Here is a 26,079-nt window from a genome sequence, read left to right as displayed (position 1 = left end):
CTAGAGCGACTGGTCCTGGAGCTCATGCGTCCAAAGGTGCAGGGTGCTATGGACCCTCTCCAGTTTGCCTATCAGGCCAAGGTTGGGGTTGACGATGCTGTCATGTACCTCCTCCACCGCACACTCTCCTACCTGGACGCCGGGGGCTGTGCCGTCAGGGTGCTCTTCTTCGACTTTTCGAGTGCCTTCAACACCATCCAGCCCCAGCTCCTGCAGGATAAACTGACCTCCATGGCTGTGGACCCCTACCTCGTGAGCTGGATCACGGACTACCTAACGGACAGACCCCAGTACGTCCGTATGGGGGACTGCTTGTCTTCTATGGTGACCAGCAGCACGGGGGCGCCACAGGGGACCGTTCTATCCCGCATTCTCTTCACCCTCTACACATCAGACTTCAAGCACAACTCGGATACATGCCACATACAGAAGTACTCCGATGACACCGCGATAGTGGCATGTATCCGGGAGGGTGATGAGGGGGGGTACAGGGCATTGGTGGCTGACTTCGTGGAGTGGTGCCAACAGAACCAGCTCCAGCTCAACGTCTCCAAGACAAAGGAGATGGTGATGGATTTCCGGCGGGCACCTCCCTCTCCACAGCCGGTGATCATCAAAGGCAGTGAGGTGGAGGTGGTAGGAAACTATAAGTACCTGGGACTGCAGCTAGACAGCAGACTGGACTGGTCACTCAACTCCAACTGTGTGTACAAGAAGGGGCAGAGCAGGATGTACTTCCTGAGGAGGCTGGCCTCCTTCAACATCTGTCCTAAGCTCCTTCTCATGTTCTATCAGTCCGTAGTCTCCAGTGTGCTGTCATACGCCATTGTGTGTTGGGGTGGGGGGGGCAGGAAAAGAGATATGGACCGTCTGAACAGACTCATCCGCAGAGCGGGCTCAGTGGTCGGGCTGAGCCTGGACTCTGTGGAGACAGTTCTGGAGAGCAGGACCATGTCTAAATTCAGGGCCATCATGAACAACACCAGCCCCCCCCCCCACACACACACCACCTTCTCCCAGCAGAGAAGCACCTTCAGCGGCAGACTGCTGTCACACAGCGCCTCCACAGAGAGGCTGAGGTCCTCCTTCGTGCCCCGTGCCATCAGGGGGTACAATGACTCTTTCAGGAGGAGCGGGGGGGAGGTGGCGAGGTCAGCACGGGGTTGAATATGGATTTAATTTAATTTAATTTAAATTTAATTTTATACTGTTGTATATATATATATATGTAATTTATTTATTTTTTATACTGTTTTATATTTTAATTCAATTTTATACTGTTTAGATTTTAATACTGTAATATTTTTAAATTTTATACTGTTTATATTTTAGTTATAGTTTAGTATATAAGTCCCGTTAGTGCTGCATGTGCCTGTCTGTTAGTGTGATGTATGTCTTGTGGTATGTCCTGTGATGTCAGTGTTTCCTTTTCTCCTGGTGTTTATCCAGTATTATTTGTTATGTAATGCCTGAGCAGTGGATATATACAATTTCCTCCGGGATTAATAAAGTATCTATCTATCTATATATGTCACATTTACTAGGTCCTTCAATCATTTTTAGTGTACTGCTTATATTGTTTGACTGGTCCCCTACAGTACTTTCCAATTGGAAATTCTAAAATAAATATAATTTCAAATGACGTAAACAGATCTCTACATCATTCACCTGCAATCCTGGGGAACTCTGACGGTTTATTTGAGGGGAAGCACTCCCAAAAGCCACTCCCAAAGCCTCAGATTAGTGATGGCTGATATGATAAAAAACAGACAATGGGGACCATTTAAACTTTTACAAAAACTTTATTATAAAACACCTAGGACTTAATTAAAGCCACTACAAACAGCTTGTAGGCAGACAAATCACTGCAGTGGAACACAATCGTATCAGCCTGTGAGTCGGGGAATGGGAGCCTGAACTAACTGAACGTCTGCTGTAATGGGATGTAGAAGTACAGAAACAAGTCTGAAACATCTGGAGCAGCTTGGACATGATTTCCATATGTTAAGCTATCGTTGTGTAGATAACAGAACAGTAATTAAACACAATAGTTCAGAGGACGACAGTCTGAAGGAAGATGTTCATGTTACAACAGATGACCTGCAGAATGTTGCGTGGCCGCAAGATTTCCCAGAAGCCCCAAGAACCAGCAGAGAGTCGTCTGTTACACTTCATTTCCCGTTAAATCCTCCACAGCTCTGCGTGCGTTATAGATGACATCATTCACTGACACGCCGTCGTAGGACGAACCAATCAGGGACAGAGGGAGATTATTCTTCCTTATGAAACTGCGCATGGACTCTGGAAAGAAAAACACTTTAAAGTCCTGTTTTACAAGTTTTTTACAAATGTATTTTTAGATGCAGCACTCACCTACTCTCCGATAGTGTCCCTCATAATACTGAGGTATGCAGTCCTGATGAGAAGAACGATAAAGGATTTATAAGTGGTGACGTTTACCTGTCATCAGGTGGGGTAGGTCTGGGACAATTCCTAACACGAAGTGAAACAACTCCTGTCGTACCCTCTGCAGTGACACGTGACTCCAGCAGGGGGCAGAGGTCACTCCCAGCTGACGGCGCACCGCCTCAGTGGCTCCAGCCAAAAGACCCTCCTCTGTTACGGCGTCTGGGTCCCCAAACACTTCCTGGAACCAGGCCCCGCCCATCATGACCTACAAGACAGGGTGGGTCACGGGATAATAAATTCCATTATAATATATTTACTTCATACATTGAGTACCTTTAAAATGACAGTTAAACATTTCCACACACGCGTCTGCAGACTGTTCTCTGTACCGTGAGTCTAGTCGTCTCGCCGTGGGGACTGTCGTGTTGTGGGAAGGGAACAGAATCATAGACCACGCCCAGAACGCCCCGGTCCTCTGACGATGGAAGCAGATGACCGAAGCCCTGAAAGAACACGGACGTGTGAGCTGATTAGACCTGTGGATCCTCAAAGCCACAATTCTGTTTTTATTTTGGTACTGGAGGAGGGGTCACTAAAAATGTGCTAGATGCTACATAACAGGGCTTGTGACCCCCCCCCCCCCCCACACACACACACAGAATCACTGTGAATAGAACCAAACAGAATCTGCAAACAACAAACAACACCTTCACTTATTTTCTTGTGAATGAAGAAGTTCTACTGCTGAAAAATGTCCATGAAATACGTTTTTCACCTCAAAACGGCATCAAATCAATAGTTATACCACGAGTGTCCAGATAAAGCAGAAATACACTACTCAAAGTAATTTTTAACAAGTGTGTGTGTGTGTGTGTGTGTGTGTGTGTGTGTGTGTGTGTGTGTGTGTGTGTGTGTGTGTGTGTCTGACCGTTACAGGCAGGACGTTGCCTGCGTACTCCAGATTGACCACAGCGACTGTTACAGAGCTGATTCCCTGTAGCTGCTGGATAAGAGGCTGACAGGAGGGGGGCAGGACTGAAGCCAGGGCTGGGGGGGAGACACACACACACACACACACACACAGATTGTTTAATATGATGAGGATCATGCAAAACATCATTTTATTCCTCATTTCTTACTAATAACTGTAAAACCAAATGAATGATTCTGAAACAGCAGCGAGCTGAAGATTTACATGAAGCTCTAAATGAATGTGAGCTTCTGCTGTTAATAAGTTCCATCCCATAAAACACCTTTAGCAGGCAGAGCAGAGACGATGTGATCCGCTGACACGACTCCATCCTCCAGCTGGATCTAAACACGCAGACAGGAACATAAAAACAGTTCATTGATACATGATCAGATCAGTATTGAACAGTTTGTCTAATCAATCCTGAGCCAGACGGCGGACGGCAGAAGGAAAAGGAAAGATAAGGCAGAAGACAAACGTTATTACTGATAGCTAGAGACGCGTTTGAAGGGCGACGCAGAAGAAAAATTATTGTTACGTACGTGTGTGTGTGTGTGTGTAAATATAAACATAACACTAAGTATTATTTACACATAATTAAATACTGTAAATAATTAAACAGTTCACCAGTAAATCACGACATTTCATTTTTTCTGATTGATGTTCTATGTTTTCGGTCACATTATGAAGTGCACTTCTTTCGCGTGATGCTCTTGTAAACACCCCTCGTTGGCGGCGCCAGCGCGTCTCCAAACCCACCTCCCACCCGGGGGCTGAAGGCGTGACGTGTCTAACCGGCGCCGCGCTGTGAAGCCGCACCCTCCCACTCTGGTGGAGACGCTCAGTGATGGCTTCTGGGATGGATTCCATTCCCCTTCTGAGTGACCACTGGGTCCATGACTCCTTAATGGATCTCTGAGCCAGAGGCCCTCGGGGGGCCACAGGTCTGGGACCTGGAAGATTCCCACACACAACACTTTGTTTCAGTTTCCTCTCGCATTGGCGCATCAACACACGCGGGTTTTTAGTAGGTAGTCATGTGACACCATACACGCTTTCTATTGGCTGACGGCATCTGGAAGTTCACTGCATTACGTGAATCTCGGAACGCAGCGAATTATCACAGCGGTCGTACCTCCAAATGATCACCAACAAAGACTTTACACTTTCGTGAAGCTCACAAGTATTTTTGTGACTCAGTTCTTCTTCATCTACAAATTTCCATCCCATAAAATATCAGGAACGGGATTAACAACGTCAGAGAAAAAATAATCCAGAGGAACTCAGAACTGGAAGCAGGCAAAAATCAAAATCCATAGAATTTGGTATTATTCTAAGAGTCGTCCTACCATCCCATCCCATCATGTCGGTGTGTGTGTGTGTGTGTGTGTGTGTGTGTGTGTGTGTGTGTGACACGTTGAGCGTTACCTGAGCCCAGCAGCATCCCCAGCATCAGGGAACCTCTGAGCTGCTCTGCGTCGTAGAAAAGAGGGAAACAAGAACGAACACTCAGCTGTCTGCAGTCTCCTGCAAACACACCACGACACAAACTGTCCACAGCGATGTCCGCCAGCTGGACACACACACACACACACACACACACACATTCACACACACACGGAAAAGACATTTCAAGAAATAGTTGTGATTGACACCGGCTATCAGGACACAGAAATATTAACCCACCTCCTTTCCAAGCCTCCTGGAAACAAATGAATGGATAGTCTCGTCATCTTTTTTGCTTTTTTTCACCAGTATCTCCATGGCAACGCTCAACAGCAGAGGACGAGAGAAGGGCGGGACAGTGCTGAGAAGTCCGCTGAGAGAAAAACAGACAAATAAGATGAACAGATAGAATTTAATACATTTTTTAGTTCATGGTAGAAACAATCACATTTGGACCACAAGATGATTCTCTGAATCAGACATTGAGAGATATCTCAGCGCGATTATTTCATATAGATCTATTAGTTTAATTATTAATGGCCCAGCAATATGAAATGCTGATAACACACAAACTACAGATCCCATAATGCAGTGCGACAACGCCAATAGGCTCCCCAAAACCTTCCTGCATCACGAGTCACCAGATGCTGCATCCAGCTGGGACAAAATGACCTTAGAACAGCAAAAACTGGGGGTTTAGATTTGGTATTTTTGTAGCATGTTAATATTTTCGAGTTATAGAATTCTGACAGAAAATTAATTTGAGCAAAATAATTGAAGATATTTTAAATTTAAAACTCAATTTTTATCAAATGGCAATTGAGCAAAAAAAAAAACATTGAATGTTTTGTTGTTATTTTAATTTTTACTTGAAAGCTTATTTTTGAAGGTATTTTTGCATCACGCACAATATTCTAACTGCTAGGACTTTGACAGGAAATATTTTTATGGAGAGCAAAACATTTGAAAAAATTTTAAAGTTTCCGTTCATTTAATAAAATCACATTCCTTGTCTAATTCTATTTATATTTATGTTCAAAAAACGTTTAGTTTTGCATTGTTGCTAAATTTGAGATCATTTTCAATGACAACATTAGAAATAAGTTACCTACACCCCCCCATAACCCCCCCCCTCTCCTCTTAACATTTAAAACGGATTTAGAAGATTCACAGACTTCATTTATAATGAAATCGTCCGTGTTGACTGATGGAGAACGAACAGCTCCGATCCAAACACACACGACGTCCCTCTGGACTTGAAGACCTGAAGACCTGAGGACCTGAGGACCTGAAGACCTGAGGACCTGAGGACCTGAGGACCTGAGGACCTGAACATCTCACCTCAGTCCTGAAGGCATCCTGTGGAGCTGCTTGTTGACGTACAGGAATCTGTTTCTGGAGGCGACGTGACTGGAGGCAACGGGGAGGATTTCCCCACTCAGACCGAGGTCATGCACCTACACACACACACACACACACACACACACACACACACACACACGCGCACGCGCGCACACACACAAAGAATCAACATGTCACTGGTTAAAAATACCACATCTACCCCTAAACGGATTCTGCCCTCATTACTCGGGTGCACGTCACCATGTTGAGTGTGTTGTGTCCCACTGCCCCCGCCGGGCGAACCCCTCTGGGTCCATGTTCGAACACGGCCCCGTCTGACCTCCTGGTGGACCAGAGCCAGCCCCCAAAACGACTGCTGGACTCCAAAAGTACGACCTGGAAAAAAAAAGCAGAGAAGTCCTGTTCATCAGTCCGCTCCGATCTCAGGACAGAGATACGGAATAAATACAGAAATAAAACAGAAACAACGTGAGAGCACGTGATCACAGGTGTGTGTGTGTGTGTGTGTGTGTGTGTGTGTGTGTGTGTACCTTGATGACCTGAGGGCTCCTGCAGAGGTAGTACGAGGCTGCCAAACCCCCGATTCCTCCCCCCAGGACTGCGATCGTCTTCATGGGCTGATGGAGGGCGGTCGATGGGGGTCGATGGGGGTCGTTGTGACAGGGTGGGGCAGAAAAGAGGTCTGTCGATGATAATAAATGATTGTATTGATACGTTCTTGTTAATAATGATAGTCTATGAACTAATATGAGCTGAAGAGCCTCTTCCTGTCGTCGTGGTCTTGCAGCGGAACATGGAATAAACAAATGACACTGAACACATTTCCCCCGAATAGAGAATATTAAAACACGAGTAGATTAAAAATCTATTTTAATCCCAGCAGGTGTCTTCAGGAGACATCCTGACCCTGATCAGGTTCTCCTCAGACAGGATGACCAGAGGAACTTTTCTTCAGCATTCTCACTGAATGGAATGTAGGATCTGTCTGGTATAAAATAAAATAAATCGATCCCAGCTCGATACCTGACAAGAGGAAGACACACCTGGATCGGAGGAGCTTCTCCGTCCTGGTTCACCGACCTAATCCCTCAGATTAAGGACTAAAGAAACAGTAAAAAGAAACTGAGTTTCAGCTCCTCTTCCAGCTGGATTCCTACATCTGATGACCCCGTGAAGAGCAGCTGTAAACAGGTCATCGATCATCACTAATGAATATCGTTTGATCAGAATTACAGACAGGTGCAGCTTGGATCGGACTGAGAGTGACGTCATTAATCGATACCTGGTCGTGTGCCGCGGACCGGGACCGCTCCGATCCACCTCCTGCTCGGACCAGAGACGTTCTGTAATACATTGTGGCGAAACGCTCTTCTTCTTTTCTTAATGTGAAGTTTCTGACTGTCGTACCGCCCCCTGCTGGTCAGGAGTGTTGTTGTTTGAACGCAAACTCATACGTCATCACCATCGTTCTACTAGGTTGATAAACGTGTTATCTTTTATTTATTATGGTTTTCTGCATCATTTCTATGTGTATTTTCCTTATTGTTGTTTTTATCATTATTTGTACCTTTTTCTTATCTTTATGTCATCTAGCTTTATTGTTTACCATTTGGTCTGTGTTTTCTGTTAATTCTTGTGTTTTCTGTGTTATTCAAGTCGGCACGGTGGTGCAGTGGGTAAGTTTGTTCTTCTTGCCTCACCTGTGCAGTCGCGGTATTGTCAGTCAGTATTATAATTCAGCCAGCTGCTCCTGTTCATCTCTCATTTTCAGCACTTAACTCCAACCTGGTTTGCTGGCTGCTCCCCATCTCAGGCCTCTTGCGGGGCATGACTTTCAGGGTTTTGTTGAAGCTGAAACTGTTTCTGCGTGTGCACCTATTAACAGCTTGGAGTATTTGACCTTTTTGGGGTCCCTAAATGGGGTCCTTCATGTCACCCCTGTAGGGGACTCCAATGTTCAATACTACACTAGTCCTGTCAGGGCCCTGGTACTCTGAGTTATTAATGACTTATTAACTCAGAGTATTGGCAAATCTTTTTCCAAGACTATGGGATAGGGCAATTTTTACCACCCCAACACTGAGAATACAGTCCTGCCCATCTATCTGAATAGATAAGTCTTGCTGTCACCATGAATACGGGTTACATTAACCTTCCCTGCCTGTACCAACATCTGATTGAATGGTCTTGAATGGTCTTCTCTAATCAGAGTCTGGTCACTTCCTGTATCTAACAGAGCTTTACAATAATGACCTGCTAGACATACTGTACTTTGACCACACTACCAGACTTCAGTATTGACTGTTCTAAAGAAAGGTGAGTACACGGAACTTAAATACGACTTCTTTAAAGCAATAGTACGGCGTTCTCCTTTCAGGTGGTCTGGCTGATCACAGTTGTTACACACAGGGGGAATCTTATCTGGCTTCCTACTAGGGTGATCCTATACAAGGGGCCTGGCCTCTAGTGATCTATTAAAACTCCTAGACCCAATAACTGAACCATCCCCATTATTACCTTGATAGTAGAGAGGTGTAGCAGCTGAACTTCCAATGTGATAGTTCTGGGAAGGACCTTCGAGCTGAAATGGTCTCTGCCAGCTCAGCTGTTCACAAGAATTTAACGGATCGTGCTATCCATCCACATTTGCAGCTCTGGGTTGAGGATGTGTAGAAACTGCTCCATGACAATGACATCACCAATCTCCACCTTGGACTTATGTCTTGGATTTATCCACTTGACATAAAGCTCCTTCAGCTGTGCCTGAAGTTCTTTTGGTGTTTCCCCCAGCCTCCACTTTGCTGTAGCGTTATTGAACACGGTAAGTCTCTGGACTGATATCAAAGTTCTGCAAAATGGCTGTCTTCACCTGGTCATACTCCATTGCATAGTCAATGTCCGAGGCCAAGTAAGCTGCTCTTGCTTTGATGCACAGGGAGGGAACAAGATGAAGAACCCAACTGTCCTGGGGCCACATCAAGGCAATGCGATGCGTTCGAACGTGGCCAGATAGCTTTCAATGTCCTCATCATCCCTGTAGGGCTGCATTTTTTGGCTCTTTCCAGTTTCTTGGTAATGGTGCTGTACATGGCCTGACGAAAGAGACTCTGTCCCCCATTGATCAGGAACGCCCAGAGAACCAGCCATCCTGGTAGGCTGCCATTCCGTGAAGTCAACAGGAGGGCGCACTATACTACCACCAGGCCTTGTTTCTTGTGACTTCTCCCTCCACTTGGTCCAGACGATCTTTAGCTGCAGATGGCTGAACTGGTGCCAACTTATATTTTTGCGTCCAGTAGATGTCCTATGAGAGCAAATGAAGCCTCAAGAAGCTTGGCGATGGAGTGAACCAGTTATTGTAGATGAAAATCTTCAAAGCTTCATAAAGCTTCATCTGCCTATCACTACCCAAAACGCTCCAGGCCAGGGCCTTTCTACTGTTGGTACCAACCAACTTTCCTAGCAAAGGAACATAAGACAAACATACCCATAATTTTGATGACAAAAATGAACGAAAAACATTTCGAAACCACATGACACAGAACTCCCATACTGTGTGTGTCTCTTTTAGAAGGTGTAGGCCAGAAAGGAATGTAAGTATTACATGCATTCATTTGACATGAGTTTCAATAAATGTTTAAATCAGGTACATTTAAATAAATGTACATGTAACCTAATAAAAATCGGGGCAAACTGTGAAAACAATTGTATTACATAGCTGGCCTAGCTGCATTGAAATGTTCAGGGTGGACCATGTGAACAAATATTTGATGGTGTTGATCATGTGGGGCAACCTACTGAAGTAATTATGACTTAAACTGAAAATAGTGGTGTATACATTGTAATATAAGATCATGTTAATAACGGAGGAATGTACTTATATGATACTTATATGCTATCCAGCTAACTCTGCTCAGTTTCACAGGAAAAGTTCAAAAGGAAATTCATCTCCAAGAGCTTTTATCCCAGAAGCTGCCAATGATTAATATTTGGAGTTTTTAAAACCCAAACATTAAAAACATTTACACTGGCTCCTTCCAATTTGTAAGAGAACAGTCTGATATTTTCAGAAATGTATATTGTAAAACTATTCACTGTAAATTTTTAGTAATGAATTCACAGTACACTCAGCTGTGTGGTTTTATTTTCACATTTTCGGACTATCGTAGAATTGCAGTATGTTTCCTGAAATAAAAGTGCAATGTATTATTATATTCTTGTAAATGTTTGTCGAGGCTAGGCACCAATCCTGGGATCGACGACCTTCACACAACACTTTGTCGAGCATGGCTTTGGTGGTTTTGTCATTTGGAGAGACCATAAACATTAATCTCCTCCATGTGGTTGGGGGCCGAGACGTGGAGGTAGACCAAAAACAACGTGAGGGGAGGTGGTCGCTAGAGATCTAAAGGCATTCAACCTCTCTCCAGAGTTGGCTGCCGACCATAGTGGTTGGAAGAAAGTTGTACAAGTAAAACTGAACACTTCAATGCAACATCTAGCCCGTGAATAATGGAAGTACACGGATAGTGAGTGAAGGTGCTAAATCATGAAAAGTTTAGTCAATTCACTTTCTAAGAAGAGCTGGTCAGAAACATGACGATCTTGATGGAAAAAGCACTCGGTTGCTGTGGCAAGAGAACCTTCACGCGGGCAGCAACCTGAAGCAGATGGGCATTCTTCTGCTGTGACAAGTTTTCTTTTGTAAAATAAAGGAGAAATAATGGAGAATGGTAGAACTGGGTTTAAAAGGCTGGGCAGCAGAAGGCCTGCAGACAAGACACTCTGCAACAGATTGGACAGTCTTGCAGAGGATGTTCAGCTGTGTGCAGCAGGGAGCTGGTGGAGGGAATGATTGTTAATAAGGAGCGAGACGGAGCCTCACTGTGACACGTACATACCGAGAGACCAACAGAAGAACAGGAGTGAGATGGGGAACATAGAAAATAGGCTGGAATAAAAGCTGCAGTTGCGGCCTGTAACCAGTGGGGTGTTACAGAATAGTACAAGTCAAATGGAGCAGCCATCCAGTCCCACTAACCACACTCAGTACTTCACAACTCCAGCCAGCATTCATCCATTCACATACAAGTCTACCATATAAGGTAAACAGGAAGTAACTTCACAAGAAATCATAATTATGCACCCAGCAAAGTAGATTGTAGACTGGATGGGGTAGGGTCAAACCCCCAAGCCTTTCTTTAGGTGACTGGAGGCTCTACATTCAGAGATACAAGCACCTTTATCAATGTGAAACGCATAATAGTGACACCAATTCTAAGAGTACTGATAAAAAAATAATACATGGCTAATATTTAAAATATAATTTATAAAACTGTCTGACATCCCAGTTTTTAGATATTCAATAAAACCAACCATTCACTGCTTGTCCTGGTTCATGGTGACATTATTGATCATATTTGATTGAAAGTTTCATGTCAGGACTGATGTTAAGAATTCCAATGCTACAAACTTTATGGGTCCAAACGGCAGTTTGTGAAGCCTCAGACCAGATGTGAGCTTCATCCTGATGAGGTGGGAGGAGTTTGATTAATAAGAAGAAAAGTGGACATCTGATGTTTGTTTGACTTTGGTGTGCAAAAGTATACTCTTTATTCTTATAATATATCCAACTTTATTTTGCCCCAACCCCTCCCCTCGACCCAGCCCCCACAACTGGTGCCATTTCAATGTCACCAGTTATTGTCACTGTTACAATAGCCAATCAGAGCTCACCTGCAGAAAGAAGGCAACCAAACATAGAGCAGAAAAAAAGGTTACTTTCAGTTTGTTTTTTCATGTTAAATAGTAATAAATACATTGAGATGCAGTGGTTCTTACTTTATCCTTTTCTCTTAAGCAGAAGGGTTAAAAAGTTTTTTTTTTCTTTTAATTATTTCTGTTTCTAGTTCTTTTTGTTTCTTTATTGATCTGTGTTGAATCTTTAGCAGCAATCCGGACCAGTTGTCATGGTGATTAGCAGCACAGAGAGGAGGAGCTGTCTGGAGGAGAGACAGAACAAGGAGAAGGAGAGGAAGAAGAGAGTCAGGAGGTGGGATAGACGAGGAGGAGGAGAAGGAGACCCCCAAAAGACTGCCAGGAAGGCTTCGGGTGTCCCATCGCCTTCTCCTCCCTCATCCGTCCTTTCTCTCTGCACTCGGGCACGACCAAGAAAAAGCAACAAAGGGAGGACAACGAACGATGAGATGAAAATATGAGTCCTGATTGAATCACACGTCTGAAACTAGCTACTGTCTTTATGATGCAGCATTATATATACAGTATGTCTGTGTGTGTGTGTGTGTTTGTGTGTCTGCCATCTGTGTGTTAAGACTGCTCCCTGTGGGAGCTGTGACCTCGTGTCACCGTGAACATGAATACGTGCTCTCCTTTGAACCGTAAGCCACCGTGGATTTAAGATTTAAAAAAAAAAAAATCAAGGCTTCTCTCACTTTTCCTCTTCGTCTTCCTCCTCCTCTCCAGGCTTCAAACAATAACCAAAAAAATAGAAACACACAACTCGTCAAACTCAAGAAAAAAATCAAATAATATTAAACATCTACAATAATATTAATAAAAACAAGCTTTGTCACAATCATTCCTTTCCAATTACAATCATAACAAAAGACAAACTAAAACACAGTAAACGTAGAACCTTCCCAGCATCCTCCTCCTCCTCCTCCTCCTCCTCGTTCCTCCTCCTCCTCTCATGCAGTACAAACGGTCTCCTTCACCGCAAAGTTCTCCTTTTTGCCTCTAAAATCTGGCTGTGTGTGTGTAGTTGTCGTAGTTGTAGTTAAAATTGTATGGCTTTAGGGCGTGGTTAAGGTTTTATCAAGAGTTGGCTGGCCCCTCCTCTGAATCTGGCCTCCCTCTGGCCCCAGCAGCGGGGTTATTGTTGTTGGAGGCAGGGTAGTAGTCCTCAGGGGGCGGTGCTTGTGGCCCTGGGGCGGTGGGGGCCGTCCGAGTCCGGAAGGCAGATAGTCCAATTGGCAGAGTGAGGGGCAGGGAGGCGGAGCCAAACTGAGAGGTTTCCATGGAAGACACCGCCCCGAGGTGGTGCAGCCCAAGGGACACGCCCACATCCATGCTGTCACTCATCTGAGGCGAGGATCCCTGCTGCCCCCCCACCCCACCGATGCTCGTTTGTCCGCCCTGTCGCGGGCCACGCCCACCGTTGCCGTGGTGAGAGTAAGTTGGATGTGGGTGAAGCGGCGGGTCCAGGAAGTGGCGCTGGTGTTGTTGAGAGGCAGCTGGCTTGTGGAGCAGCAATTGGGTGTATGCTGGGTCCTGACCCCCACCTCCACCGTCACTGCCCGGCCACATCCTCATCTGCTGCTGGGAGGGAGCCTGGGGGGGGCAGTCAAAGACACAGCAGTGAGTTCACACGGAGACAGAGGCAAACCTGGAAATAAATATGTTCCCAACATATCTCGTTTCCTGAAGCTAGGTTTGTGTGTGTTGTGTGTGTGTGTGTGTGTGTGTGTGTGTGTGTGTGTGGTCATTCCTAACCCTACTAACTCCTAAAATCTGGAAAACAAACGCATCCTGCATCAATAAATATAATCAATGAAAATATAATCAATAAAAGTTCCTCACAAGCTGTTGAAGTCAGCTAGCATTTGGGCAACTAGTTGCCTCTGCTTCAGTCAAGTGTGTGTGTGTATTGTGTGTGTGCGTGTGTGTGTGTACCTGAGGGCTGGTCATCTCATAGTCTGAATGTGTAACAGCAGAATTATAGTAGCGGTTACTGTAGCGGTAGTTGCGGTTGTCATTGGAAGAACCACTAGAGCCACCTACAAATGAAACAGATCAACATTCAAGTTACACCACTGCTGGTTGTACTGTTAAAATGTAATGCAATGCAATTCTTTATTTTTTTTTATTCTTTTGTTACTGTCACTTATCTTTATCTTTCTCTGCTTTTGTAATTTTCTACTAATGTGAAATCGTACTTTAGTTGCAAGATCGACAGGTGGGGAAATCGCATAGAAGACAGGAAATCCAAAGGCGTGGAAATCCAGCCCCCACTTCAGCAACAACAGCTCAATATGGACATGAAAATTCAATCTGGCCTATCTGCCACTCTCTCTCTCTGTATCACTGTTTTCCTTGACCTATCTCTGTCCCAAATGTATTTCTTTTTCCCACCCAACTGGTCAAGGCGGATGACCGCCTTCCAGAGTCTGGGGCCTGGGCGGAGTTTCTTCCTCAATGAGGGAGTTTTACCCCGCCCCTGTTGCTTATGCTTGCTCTGGAGGGTTCTTTTGGATTTCTGTCTCTTAAAGTGCTTTGAAATGTCTGAAAATGTGATTAAACGCTATAGAAATAAAAGTTGATTTATCCAATTTTGTCTTGTTTTGTTCTTCTTATTCACTAGAACTGAAGAAGCCTCTTGAATGAGACGTTCTCAAAGTCCAGTGGATTGACTTAAACAACTCTGGATGACCGTGACCTGGATAACTGAGAACCTAAACATTCTCTCAGGAATATTAATCATTAAATGGAAGGAAGTCAAACTGCCTGGTGACACAGGAATGAATCACTGCTGCTTTTTCAGGATTTCTTTTCCAAGTCTGGAACACGTGTTAATCAGATGTTTACCAGAGCTAGAAACAGAGCTAGTTGTGGAGGTTGAATGAGAGTGGTCCATGGCAGGAGAGGTGGATGTAGATGAACTGGTGTTGGTTCCTTCATCTGTCGTCTTCTTGAAGAAATTGTGCTGCAGGGCATAGAATGGTGTGATGCGACTTTTTGGGTCATAGTCAAGCATGCGCAGGATCAGATCTGAAAGAGGAAAAACATCATCGTATTAAGAACCGGCCACTGTAAAGAAACTATAAGGTTAACAAGAACTATAGGAAAGAAACATTTCCATTAATATATTCAATAAAATTGGACATATTTTAATGGAGTACTAGCTTTTTTGTTTATTAAATTGACAATGCAATCAAACGCTCAAGAGGAAGCACTTTTAAGACAGGCAATTCATTGAAGGTGCGCCTTATAGTCCAGTGCGCCTTATAGTCTGGAAACTAATATATTCATCTACTGTGTGTGGCACACCCAGGGTACAATCTAACAGTCACGGTCTGTCTTCAACATGCATGTTGGCCTGGAATGCACTTTGCATGCAGGAAAAAGAATTACCTTTAAACTTCAGGTAATCGCAGGGGGCGTGTCCTGGCTCACCTGCCCTCCTTCCCCCCGGGCCACCAGTCTCAACACCCAAGATCTCATGAAGACGCCGTGTGGCAGGGGGCTTGTATTCCTGGAAAACAAAAACAAAAAAAAAGTGTTTTGCTTGCAAAAAAGATTCAATTTTTTCACTGGATGTAATGTGATTATTTCAATATTTTTAGGAAGAATGCAGAATCTAAACAACTTTGAAAGAAAGCGGTTCCAACGTTCACTTGAGTGTGTTAACGTGAACGAAAACTGTCAAAGACTGACGTCAAAATACCTTCTTGATATCTTTGTTTTTCTTCACTGTCCAGAGACCATCTGACAGCTTATCAAAGTATTTCCTAGCTTTAGGAGCTGCATCCAGCATGTGGCTGGGGGGGACCCCCAGCACCTCCACAATCTTATTCATCTGGTCAACCTGAATGCACCCACACAAAAAACACACACACAGACATTATGAACTGCATAGAAATGATCAAACATGCTCAGCTCTGAAAAGTAAACCTAAATGTACTGATATATAATAACAACAACATAACAATATATTTTTACATAGAGGTTTTCAAGATACACAAACATTAATACAAATGAATGACTGCCTGCTCCTACTTTACTGGGGTGTTGTGGTGTCGCTCTTACCTCATTGGAGCCACTGAAGAGAGGTTCTCCTGTGTGCATCTCCACCAGGATGCATCCCAGGGACCACATGTCAATGGCAAGGTCATAGGGCATTCCTAACAGAACTTCAGGAGAGCGGTAAAACCTGCTCTGGATGTACTGATAGATCTGAGGAAGACATGAGGAAATGGAGAGCTCAGACACTCAACATGTACAAATGTGTTAAGAGTTCAGCGACTTTAAAGACAGCTTGAAGCTTTGTATACTTATTATCAGCTAAGTCTTTATATTAAAATTAATATAAATATAAATTAAATATATATTTCATATATATATATATATAATATCTATATTTATTTATATATTTCTAAATATATAGTGAAATATATCCATTTAAATATAAAACAAATATAAATTAAATAATTACATTTAAAAAACCAAACAATTATCATCAACTAAGTCTGTCAATTATTTGCACCCAACCTATTTATTTATTTTGCACAAACACGTATGACAGTGTTTTGCCTCCTGTCCACAGCAAGGAGCTTTGCTCTCCTCACAAGATTAGAAAAAGCATGACAATGTTTCTATGAAGCAGTGGTCCCCAACCTTTCCTGTGTCATGCACCAGTTTCATCTAAGACAGTATTTTCACGGACCGGCCTTCATTTCCTCGACAATCGTTAATAACGCCAGGATGGCTGTAGTCTAATAATAAATCACCGCAGTGATCTTATGTTAAGCCACAGCATTTTAAGAGCTGCACATTTAGGATTGGTTGGCAAAGGGGTGTACTGTATTGAGTGAAATATCTGAGTTGATTTGTGGTTAAATGTTGTTTACCCTCTGTCCGAGCTGACATGAGGATCCAAAGTCGACTATCTTGATGGCAGATCTCTTGGGGTTACACAGCAGGATGTTCTCTGGTTTCAAGTCGCAGTGGATGATTGACAGCTCTGGCGTGGCCAGGAATAATAATGCTGTGGAGAAAAAATAAAAGGTATAAACACAAACATACATGCAAACATACACCCACATATATTTTATATATATGTGGGTGTATGGGTGTGTGTATATATATATATATATATATATATACACATATACATATATACACACACACACACACACACATATATATATATATATATATATATATATATATATATATATATATATATAATACAATTTCCTCCGGGATTAATAAAGTATCTATCTATATATATATATTACAGTCAACTCTCGGTTTTCGAACATAATCCGTTCCAGAAGGCTATTCGAAAAGCGAGTTGTTCGAAAGCCGAAACTAATTTTCCCATTATAATTAATGTAAATGATTTTAATCCGTTCCAAGTCTAAAAAACTACTTTTTCTAATTTAAAAAAAAACTATTTTACACCATAAACTGCACTGTATACTGTTTACCATAAATAAAAAAGGGTAGAAATAGACACTGTGTTTTTAATAAAAGACATCCTATCGAACTTTGAACACGAGTGCGCTACGGAGGAAGCATCCTGGGCATTCGAGTTCGCTCAGCTCCCGAGTGAGTCACGTTCAGGTACGCTCGGCTTCTTTCGGTTTGGTCGACAGCCGAATTTTGGTCGAGTTCAGAGACGTAAAATTCTCGAGAACAGAAGCGTTCGAAAACCGAGGTTTGACTGTATATATATATATATATATATATATATATATATATATATATATATATATATATAATATACATATATATAATTTTTTTTCTTCATTTTTTTAATTAAAAAAAAAAATATTGTATGTATGTGTGTATATATATATATACAGTATATATATATAGATATATATATACACACACACACACACACACACACACACACACACACACCATATTTTCTAGACAATAAGTCGCTCTACAGTATCAGTTTACCAGCAAATAACACATAACGAAGAACAAAAACAACATATAGGTTGCACTGAACTAAAATTTACATTTTTCAAGGGGAAATTTATTGTAAATACAATAAAATCCACTAGGAGTGGATTTATTTAAGCTGTGGAAAGTCGTCGTGCTGTTGCCACGTCTCGGTTAAACAGAGAAAGTCTAGCTTATGGTCGGTGACGATAACACAAAATAACACAAAATAACACAAAAAGTTCACCAAATCACTAAATCTATTGAATTCTTCATCCTCTTTCTTCAGACCACCTACACCAACTCCGGAGGGGGATGGTCTTTGGTACATCTTTGTCCTTGCTGTGACAGAGACTCTCTTTCTGCTGCTTGAATACAATTTTCAGCTGCATATTTCACTAAATGCTCCTTGTAACCTGCAGAATATAATTTGACTTTTTGGGGATATTTGTGTTCAGTCTTTCTCAGTCGATGTTTCAATTTTCAGTGGTACAGGAGTAATAGGAGCATCAGATACTGGCACACAAGCCTAGAGCGCCCTCTTGTGGCTGTAAGTGTGAAAATTTGAAACTTGTGAAATTATATATTTTGATATATAAGTTGGACATGCCAAACCATGAAAAAAAGTGTGACTTATAGTCTGGAAAATACAGTACACACAGATGGTGTCTGAATCTGATCTGTGTTAACACACACTTACCTGTACAGAGCTGCTGTGCAAATTTCCTAGTGAGGTTGAGGGAGACTCCTCTGAAGTTGGTGTTCCGTAGTAAATCATACAAGTTGTAGCTCAACAACTCAAACACCAAACACAGATGATTCCTAAACATAAAATGACGCTTCAGGTGGACTGTAAAGACACAAATCGACAGACAAGCACACACAGAGAGACAGATGGGAGACAAGGAGGAAAGTTAAGATAAACACAGATTGAAGAATCAGGTCAAGTAAGAGCATCGGGTAACATTACAACTGACATTTTATTTCAAATGTACAGTTTTCAAATCATGTTCCATTAGAACAAACAAATATAGGTTGATATATTTTTTTCGATATATTATAAAGGTTTCAGGGTTCACCTATCTTTTTACACAACTTGCACACTACCAAAACATGACAACCATCGTCAGGCCCAGTGGACATTAGCCACCATAAAAGTCATCACCCCATCCCCACAGTAGGACAATACACCCCTATACGCTAGAAACGACAACGTGACAAAATGCCCATGTACGGCCCCCGTGAACGAGTTGAACATGTGTTATACGTATGTGTGTGTCTGTGTGTGTGTGGTAATTTGAGATATGAACTGCTCGACAAAATCCGAGATGCAAGCTGCGCTTCGGAACTAGTTAGCACTAGTTGGTGGATGGATACAAAATCAGCTGAGACTGGATCTCGTTCTTTCTCAAAATAAGGCACGTTTTGCTGTAGTCGCCGCGGAGGAACAATCAATAAACTGTGACAAAACCGGATTACTATAAAACAGCAGGCAGGAGCAAACATCCTTTGATTGGTTTGTGTTGAAAAGATTTGCAAATCAAAGTACCGTATTTTCCGCACTATAAGGCGCACCTAAAAGCCTAAAATTTCCTCATAAACCCGTAGAGCGCCTTATAATCCTGTACATCTTATATATGGATTAATATTCATATTAATATTGGTTAAAAACATGATCGCTGAAAAAAATCCAGCAGTCCGGCCGCCAGTCATGCCGCACTCCGCCACCAGAGGCGCCCCCTCACAAGGCACTCGGGCCCATGCCCCCTAACAACGGTAGTCAAGGGGCGTCACCGAAGTCCCGGCTCTGACTGAGCTGCTCTCAGACGGTAGAGCAGACTGTAGGAGCACCGGTGATTACGTACCAAAACATAAGCGCCAGCGCCTTATATATGAAATACATGATAAAACAAACAAATTATTGAGGGTGTGCCTTATAATCCAGTGCGCCTTATAGTGCGGAAAATACTGTAGAGAAAGTGGCGGCAAAGGGAAAAACAAGTGAAGAGTAAACCTTCCTCCCCTCCCTTCTCGTTTTCCATCCATCTCCATTCACTGCATCGGTATTTGTTTCCAAGGTAAGAGGACTTCGTAAAACGATTTGCCTTTTATTTTAATTAATAATGCAAAGGTAAAATATGCATGTCTCTTAGTTCATAAAAAATATGGGGTTTTTTCTCAAAAGGACTTTTTTTATAAGGCTTGAATTGATTAAATTGATTTTAGTTATTTTGAATAAGAAAATGTTGCTTGAGTTGTTTGACTTGCGGGCTCGGTCATAAAACGGATTAAACTCGAATCTCGAGGTACCACTGTGTGTACATGAATATGCATATATGTATGTGTGTGTGTATGTTTGTACACACACATATATCTTAAACATGAGTCCTACCCTCTCCCACCTCACTGTATCGTGTGTTTTATCTTACCTATGTAATATTTCATCTCAGTGTCATGTTTGTTCATGAGCTCCAGCAGGCGTAGTTCAATCTGTGCCTGATTCAGAAATGCCTTTTTGTTCTTGATGATCTTAATGGCGACCCATTCCTGCTCATGGTGGTCGTAGGCCTTCACCACCTGGAAACAGACGTCAAAAAAGGTGCAATGTTTATCTCCATCATTGGATAGGGAATGTTTTGCATTCTTAGAATGATGCTTTACATTGAATATTGAATATTTGCTGAGCGATTCCCCAAAACAGCCTCTGTTTTAACGCAAGCTAAAGCTCTCATTTAAAAAAATATGCTTTTTCCAAGGATGAAACACAACATAATAAAACAAGAGAGAAAATGTATAATTTTCTGACTGTTATCATGAAAATAATGTCCTTCATCTCAGTGAAACAGAGAGAGACAAACAACACACATGTGAACTGGAACTACTTATCACCTGTCCGAAGGAACCCTTCCCGATCAGTGAATCTATCTCATAGCGGTCCAGCCACTTTTCTCCATTTTTGACAATATAGTCATAGTTGTCGTCATCATAGCCATCATTGTAGATTTTTCTTTCCTTCTTGGTGCTGCTGTCCTCTGGGGGGACTTGCTGGGCGCGCCGCTTCTTCTTAGTATAATACACCTGTGGATGAAAACACAGGTTGGCTGTCAGCTAAGCTTCTTGACACATCTACAATAGAACACACACATTATGCGCAGGGAGAACTATTTTTATGTCACTAACACACTTGGACCCTATGAAAGTAACAGCAAGGCAGACAGAGCAGGTCAGTTTTTCTTCAGTGCTAGGTGTTTCTCAATGTCATTCACTCAAAATAAATAATTAAAATTATATATACATGTAAAAAATACTTTACCTCATTAATGTGCTTGTAAGTTTTGATGAGGTCAACAGAGAGTTTCCTCAGTGGGGCACTGGCTGGGTCTCTGAAACTCGGGGGGATCCTCCTCTGGAGTATGGTCATATCAGACAGCACCTAAGGAGAACAGAAGAAGTACATACATTTCTGAATCTGAACTCTCAACATGAGAGAAAGTAATGTGTTATGTGGGACAAAGCCATAGACACAACTGCCTTAATACACAAATTTAGTTTGACATGTAGGCTGTATTTTTTTAATGTATCAGGAGGGTATTATAGATTTATTTTTCAATAGTTATTAAGGTTCTCTAAAGTATAGCGTCTTTACATCATCTTTAGCAGAGCTGTGTGTTGGTTAACAAAAGGCTCAGTGAGCAAAATGTTGTTCGGGTCACTTCAAAAATATTTGACTTGCAGATATCTGAAATGTCCTTTGGATGTCCACACAACTGTTGGGACGTTTTGTTTGAGATGGTATAAATAACAGGACAGCAGTCTTAATTCAACGCAATTACATTTATATTACTATACTGTAAATAAGACACTATATTACAGTTTATGAAATCTAATTCCAGAAACCAGAATCAAGAACACAACTGTATATGCATTTACCCTGAGCCAACAATGTACGCTGCCTTACTGTCCAGGATGTATACTCAATGATAAAGAGCCTACAGTGTCTTTGTAATAAACTAAGGATATAAAATCAATAGAGTATTTTTAAGTATGATCAGTATTACAAAGCATATGCAGTAATATGTTACCCTCAACGACCAAATAATCAGTGAGTCAAATTATAATCAACTACAGTATTTTCGACACTGTAAGGCACCTAAATCCTTTAATTTTCTCAAAAACCGACAGTGCGTCTTATAATCCAGTGCGCTTTATAGTCCAGTGCGTCTTATAGTGCGGACAATACTGTACTAACGTGTCCCTTGGCACATCTCCTTTATGTTATCAATAACGAGTTAACTCAATATCATTTTTATTGTACAAAATTTTAAAAAATCATCTCAAGGCACTACAAAAAGCAGGTCTACATCACTGACTTTTATTTAGGAGGTGCGGCTTCTCTTAAATGACCTTAAGGGTGTAATATCTTGAAAACATTATGAAACACACCACTGTCTCTGGAAAAGGGGTCATTCTTCCCACACAAGTTGCTCAGTTGTTGTACAAATAAACATAAGTGCTTCTATTCTGTCCGAGCCAAAGAACAACAGAAGAGACTGTGATTGTGTTGAACTTTTAATGTGCCGACTGCGTTGTCTGCACGTTTGTTTGTGTGCGTGTGAATTACTGTACTTCACTTCAGCTTGTTTTAGCAACGAGGGTCAGTGCAAAAGAACCTGGGCTACAGGTTGGTGGTGCAACGTTTTTATCTTATTTACAGTTGCCTTTGAGCATGAGTGAAATCAGCTTATATTTGCCTAACTACTGTAGTTAGCTCCGCTAAGGTCCACTCTGCAACGGTGTCTGAAGTGAGTTTTAAGTTAATGAATTGAGGGTCGGCAAGCGTGTGTTTGTGTGTGTGTGTGTGTGTGTGTGTGTGTGTGTGTGTGTGTGTGTGCATGTGTTCGCATCCGTCGTTTCGCTGGTGTGTCACTGTAAACATAAGCTCATGCTACTATTAGCCACCTCCTCTCTGTGAGTGGGGCATATAGTGGGCATTGACAGACGGCGCTCGTTGGCACCTAATGGTGCAGCCAGAACAGCTTGTTCTCAGTAGAGTTCATTTGAGTGACTTTTAGAAAGCTAAAATTCAGAACCATGGATCAGATCGGGGCAATAGATTTGGAATGAAATGTAGTGGATGTCCGATAGCTGTGTGAAAATGATATGGGACTTTTAATGAAATCTTTCAGATATAACAGACAATTCTCACTTCCACAATCTAAATGTCAGCTGCACCTTCAGTCTTGGCCATATATAGTATACCTGTACTTTAAAATGTGTCACAAACATGAGAAGTGATGACATGTTAATGTGTTGAGGATAATAAATCAGGATCTACATTCCAATATGTGAATAAGCAATAATCAAATCACACAATGAATTACTGCATATATCTAGCATGTCTGAATTCTATGTGTGGTGTTGCCTTTTTTTCCTCGTAAAACACAAGGTGGAACCTATATCAGTTTATGTGCTAATGATGGCCCATCCACTGTAACTCTTATGACATTACTTACCTGCTGCTGCTCGGCCATGGAGTGGATGGAGCTGAAGGAGGGGTGTGTATGTGTGTGCTGGCTGGTCATGGCTGGCTCAGCGAGGGAGTAGCCCTGGGCAGTGGAGGAGGAGGAGGAGGAGGAGGAGGAGGAGGAGGAGGAGGAGGAGGAGGAGGGCGGACATCCTGAGCTGCTTACACCTGAAGAGAGAAAGAAAGAGATGATTGAAAAGGGAAACACACCACTGTGATCTAACTCTATCTGTGGTAATGATACAACTGAGTTTTTACACAACTGGTCACAAACACGTTCAAAATACAGCACTTAATTTCCTATAGTGACGGTACATACAGTATATACTGTACTTATTACTAACACAGACGGCCCACTTTCAAACACATTAAAAATATTTTTCCATGGAAAACATCAAAAATTTGTAGATATTGTAGAAATGTTCAAATATTGCAAACCTACGGGGATTATCAAAGGATTGTTTTTACGTTTTGAGGTAGTCGTCAAGATACTGTTCGTCTTGGCTGATAAAGCAACAGCTAGTGATGATGGTAGCTGCGACAATCTCTCTGATGACAACTCTGCCTCTAACCAGCAATAATTCCCCCCTTCTCCTCTTTCTTCAATCTAAAAGCAAGTTACATTACGGTACTACAGTATTTTCTACATTGTAAGTTGCACTGGACTATAAGGCCTTCAATAAATGCCGAATTTTAAAACCCTTTCCACATATAAAGCACACTGGATTATAAGGCGCATCTGATTATAAGGCGCACCTTCAGTGAATGGTCTATTTTAAAACTTTTTCATATATAAGACGCACTGTTGGTTTTTGAGAAAATTAAAGGCTTTAGGTGCGCCTTATAGTGCAGAATATACTGTATTCCTCAAGATATAGTTGAAAGTTGATTGAAGATATGAACATCCGACTTACAAACATTTGTAGATAAGAACAACCATATGATGCCATATCCGACTACTGTAGCTCCCTTTTCCACCAAGACCCATGATGAGCAACATGACATTTATACTCCATAGATAAAGATTTCACACATCATGTTAAACCACGTCAGCAAATTTGACTAAATGAACCATTTGCTCTGATGTCATACTTCAGGTGGCCTTTTCAGTCATCTGTTGGCACGGCATCTGCCAACGGGATAACTTTTGTCCTTCTTTTATCCACATCTCTGTGAACTTCTGATCAGGGAATGTATTTAAGAGCACAATTTAAGTTCACAATCATCGAGACTGATGACAATTTGTGTCAGCTTAAAAGTGACAGCAGTGTAGACTATAGGCTTTCTGGGGGAAAAGCGCCAAAACCTGTCTGTTACTTAACAGACAGGTTGGACCTAAATGATGTATTGGGTAGGAACCAACGTTGGCCGGGTTAGGTCTCTGTCTGGAATCATTAACCACTGAATGTTTTGCTTATTGATGTTGACGATCAGTTGTGTTAACTGAGAGACTTAAAATAAACGGAGTAATCAAGCATAAAGTGGATTGGACTTTTGATTACCACAAAGCGCATCAGCACGTCATTCATGCAAGTGCAGTGGAATACCTTGATGGCTTAAAGCTGGGTTTAGCCTCTACACCCCCGTGGAAAACATTAATTCAGCAGAGGTAGAGATGTAAAAGTTACATTAAGTTACTACAGTATTTTATTATAATGTGTTATTTTTAGAACCTGTAATTGTTTATGGTAAGTCTTGGGGAATAGAACTTTTGTTTTTAGAGTAGTAATGGCATTTAAATTATAATTATAGAATAAAATGTAATAAATAACGACTTAAGAATAATTCAGTTTACAAACCGATTGTGTTCGGACTAACTGTACTCTGCAGTAGATGATCACCTTTTAAACTAATGTAAAACATATTTGCATTGAAAAAAAAATCAAAAGAAATTTTATAAAAGAATAAAGTTACGATTATTTAATCTTGTTATGATTTGAAGAATCTGTAATTCGGCAATTTTAAGAACTATTAAACTGACCTAATCCACATTTCGCATGTGATTTGCTGGTATCACAGGCAAGTACATAATCATGTGTTGGAGCAATCAAGGAGCTCTATATCAGTACATTTGGATAAAAGGAGGAAGAGGAATTTCGTATTTCATATTTATTGTAACTGCTGTTTATAAGTGAGGAAACTGTTCAAACTGTTAGTCTGTTAATCCTTTCCATTGTTTTCTTCAACACAAATGTTTGTTAGTCATTACTTTAACAGTATACTCCAATTAGCTCACAAAAAAGCTAAAAAATTTTAAGGCAAAGGTAACAATTCTCCTGTTAAGGGTTCTGCAGACCAAGCCAGGTTTCACTAAACTTTGTGTCACCAGCCGAAGAACTCCTAAAATAGTACTCCTATGATAGTTATATCTTTTTCTGTAGTTAGAATGTACAGTTTGTTCAAATATGCTCTAAACAAGATGGCTATCTTTAAGACGTATAATCCAAAAGTTTCCATGGAAACAACAAAACATTTGCAGAAACTGCAAAAGATCTAACAAAACTTTTCATCCTGGTTAACATGTCTAATTATTGGTGATACTGGTGTGTGTATTTTGCAAGAGAAATGTGTTATGTAGAAAATTATTCCAGATAGACAGGGTATACAGTACCAATGTTTATATCCTTTGATGCCAGGGGAATAAAAAGGTTGGAATTATTTTATGATTAAGACT

General features: G+C 41.7%; 2 protein-coding genes across 6 annotated transcripts in view; both read right to left on the bottom strand.

The window, feature by feature from the left end:
* Positions 1-1,782: 1,782 nt before the first annotated feature.
* Positions 1,783-7,555, bottom strand: ppox (protoporphyrinogen oxidase). 3 transcript variants are annotated; one of them, XM_068332800.1, is made up of 14 exons: positions 7,470-7,553; positions 7,231-7,368; positions 6,718-6,869; positions 6,428-6,562; positions 6,167-6,282; positions 5,066-5,198; positions 4,808-4,952; positions 4,139-4,332; positions 3,663-3,723; positions 3,338-3,456; positions 2,799-2,912; positions 2,525-2,674; positions 2,374-2,416; positions 1,783-2,301 (listed from the first exon to the last, which is right to left on the bottom strand). In XM_068332800.1, the coding sequence occupies exons 3-14, from the start codon at positions 6,799-6,801 to the stop codon at positions 2,165-2,167; spliced, it is 1,431 nt and encodes a 476-aa protein (XP_068188901.1). In that variant the 5' UTR covers positions 6,802-6,869; positions 7,231-7,368; positions 7,470-7,553; the 3' UTR covers positions 1,783-2,164. The 3 variants fall into 3 exon arrangements, with proteins under 3 accessions (XP_068188901.1, XP_068188900.1, XP_068188902.1); XM_068332799.1 differs by lacking the exon at positions 7,231-7,368 and having other exon boundaries at positions 7,470-7,555; XM_068332801.1 differs by lacking the exon at positions 7,231-7,368 and having other exon boundaries at positions 4,175-4,332; positions 7,470-7,555.
* A 3,941-nt stretch (positions 7,556-11,496) lies between these two features.
* The window catches only part of dyrk1b (dual-specificity tyrosine-(Y)-phosphorylation regulated kinase 1B), a 58,721-nt gene continuing 44,138 nt past the window's right edge, over positions 11,497-26,079 (bottom strand). For all 3 annotated transcript variants that reach the window (XM_068332692.1, XM_068332691.1, XM_068332690.1), the window contains 12 exons: positions 23,395-23,573; positions 21,195-21,314; positions 20,771-20,959; positions 20,311-20,458; positions 18,582-18,731; positions 16,834-16,970; positions 16,013-16,159; positions 15,651-15,791; positions 15,338-15,458; positions 14,792-14,974; positions 13,880-13,983; positions 11,497-13,537 (listed from right to left, as the gene is read on the bottom strand). In XM_068332692.1, the coding sequence (XP_068188793.1) occupies positions 13,022-13,537; positions 13,880-13,983; positions 14,792-14,974; positions 15,338-15,458; positions 15,651-15,791; positions 16,013-16,159; positions 16,834-16,970; positions 18,582-18,731; positions 20,311-20,458; positions 20,771-20,959; positions 21,195-21,314; positions 23,395-23,463 (2,025 nt within the window). In that variant the 5' untranslated portion in view covers positions 23,464-23,573 and the 3' untranslated portion in view covers positions 11,497-13,021. The remainder of the gene's footprint in view (positions 13,538-13,879; positions 13,984-14,791; positions 14,975-15,337; positions 15,459-15,650; positions 15,792-16,012; positions 16,160-16,833; positions 16,971-18,581; positions 18,732-20,310; positions 20,459-20,770; positions 20,960-21,194; positions 21,315-23,394; positions 23,574-26,079) is intronic.

Source organism: Antennarius striatus, chromosome 14 (genome assembly GCF_040054535.1).
Source record: "Antennarius striatus isolate MH-2024 chromosome 14, ASM4005453v1, whole genome shotgun sequence".
Taxonomy (NCBI): Eukaryota; Metazoa; Chordata; class Actinopteri; order Lophiiformes; family Antennariidae; genus Antennarius; species Antennarius striatus.
Note: the sequence above shows the minus strand (reverse complement) of the source record. Positions and strands in the feature narration are given on the sequence as shown.

What these genes read in the sequence shown, in the direction of transcription:
- ppox (XM_068332799.1), bottom strand. Translation starts at nt 6,801, where the DNA reads ATGAAGACGATCGCAGTCCTGGGGGGAGGAATCGGGGGTTTGGCAGCC. An exon ending in GGAGCCCTCAGGTCATCAAG is followed by an intron (nt 6,563 to 6,717) that starts GTACACACACAC and finishes TTTTTTTTCCAG; the next exon opens with GTCGTACTTTTGGAGTCCAG. An exon ending in CTTCAGCCCCCGGGTGGGAG is followed by an intron (nt 3,724 to 4,138) that starts GTGGGTTTGGAG and finishes CTGCGTGTTTAG; the next exon opens with ATCCAGCTGGAGGATGGAGT.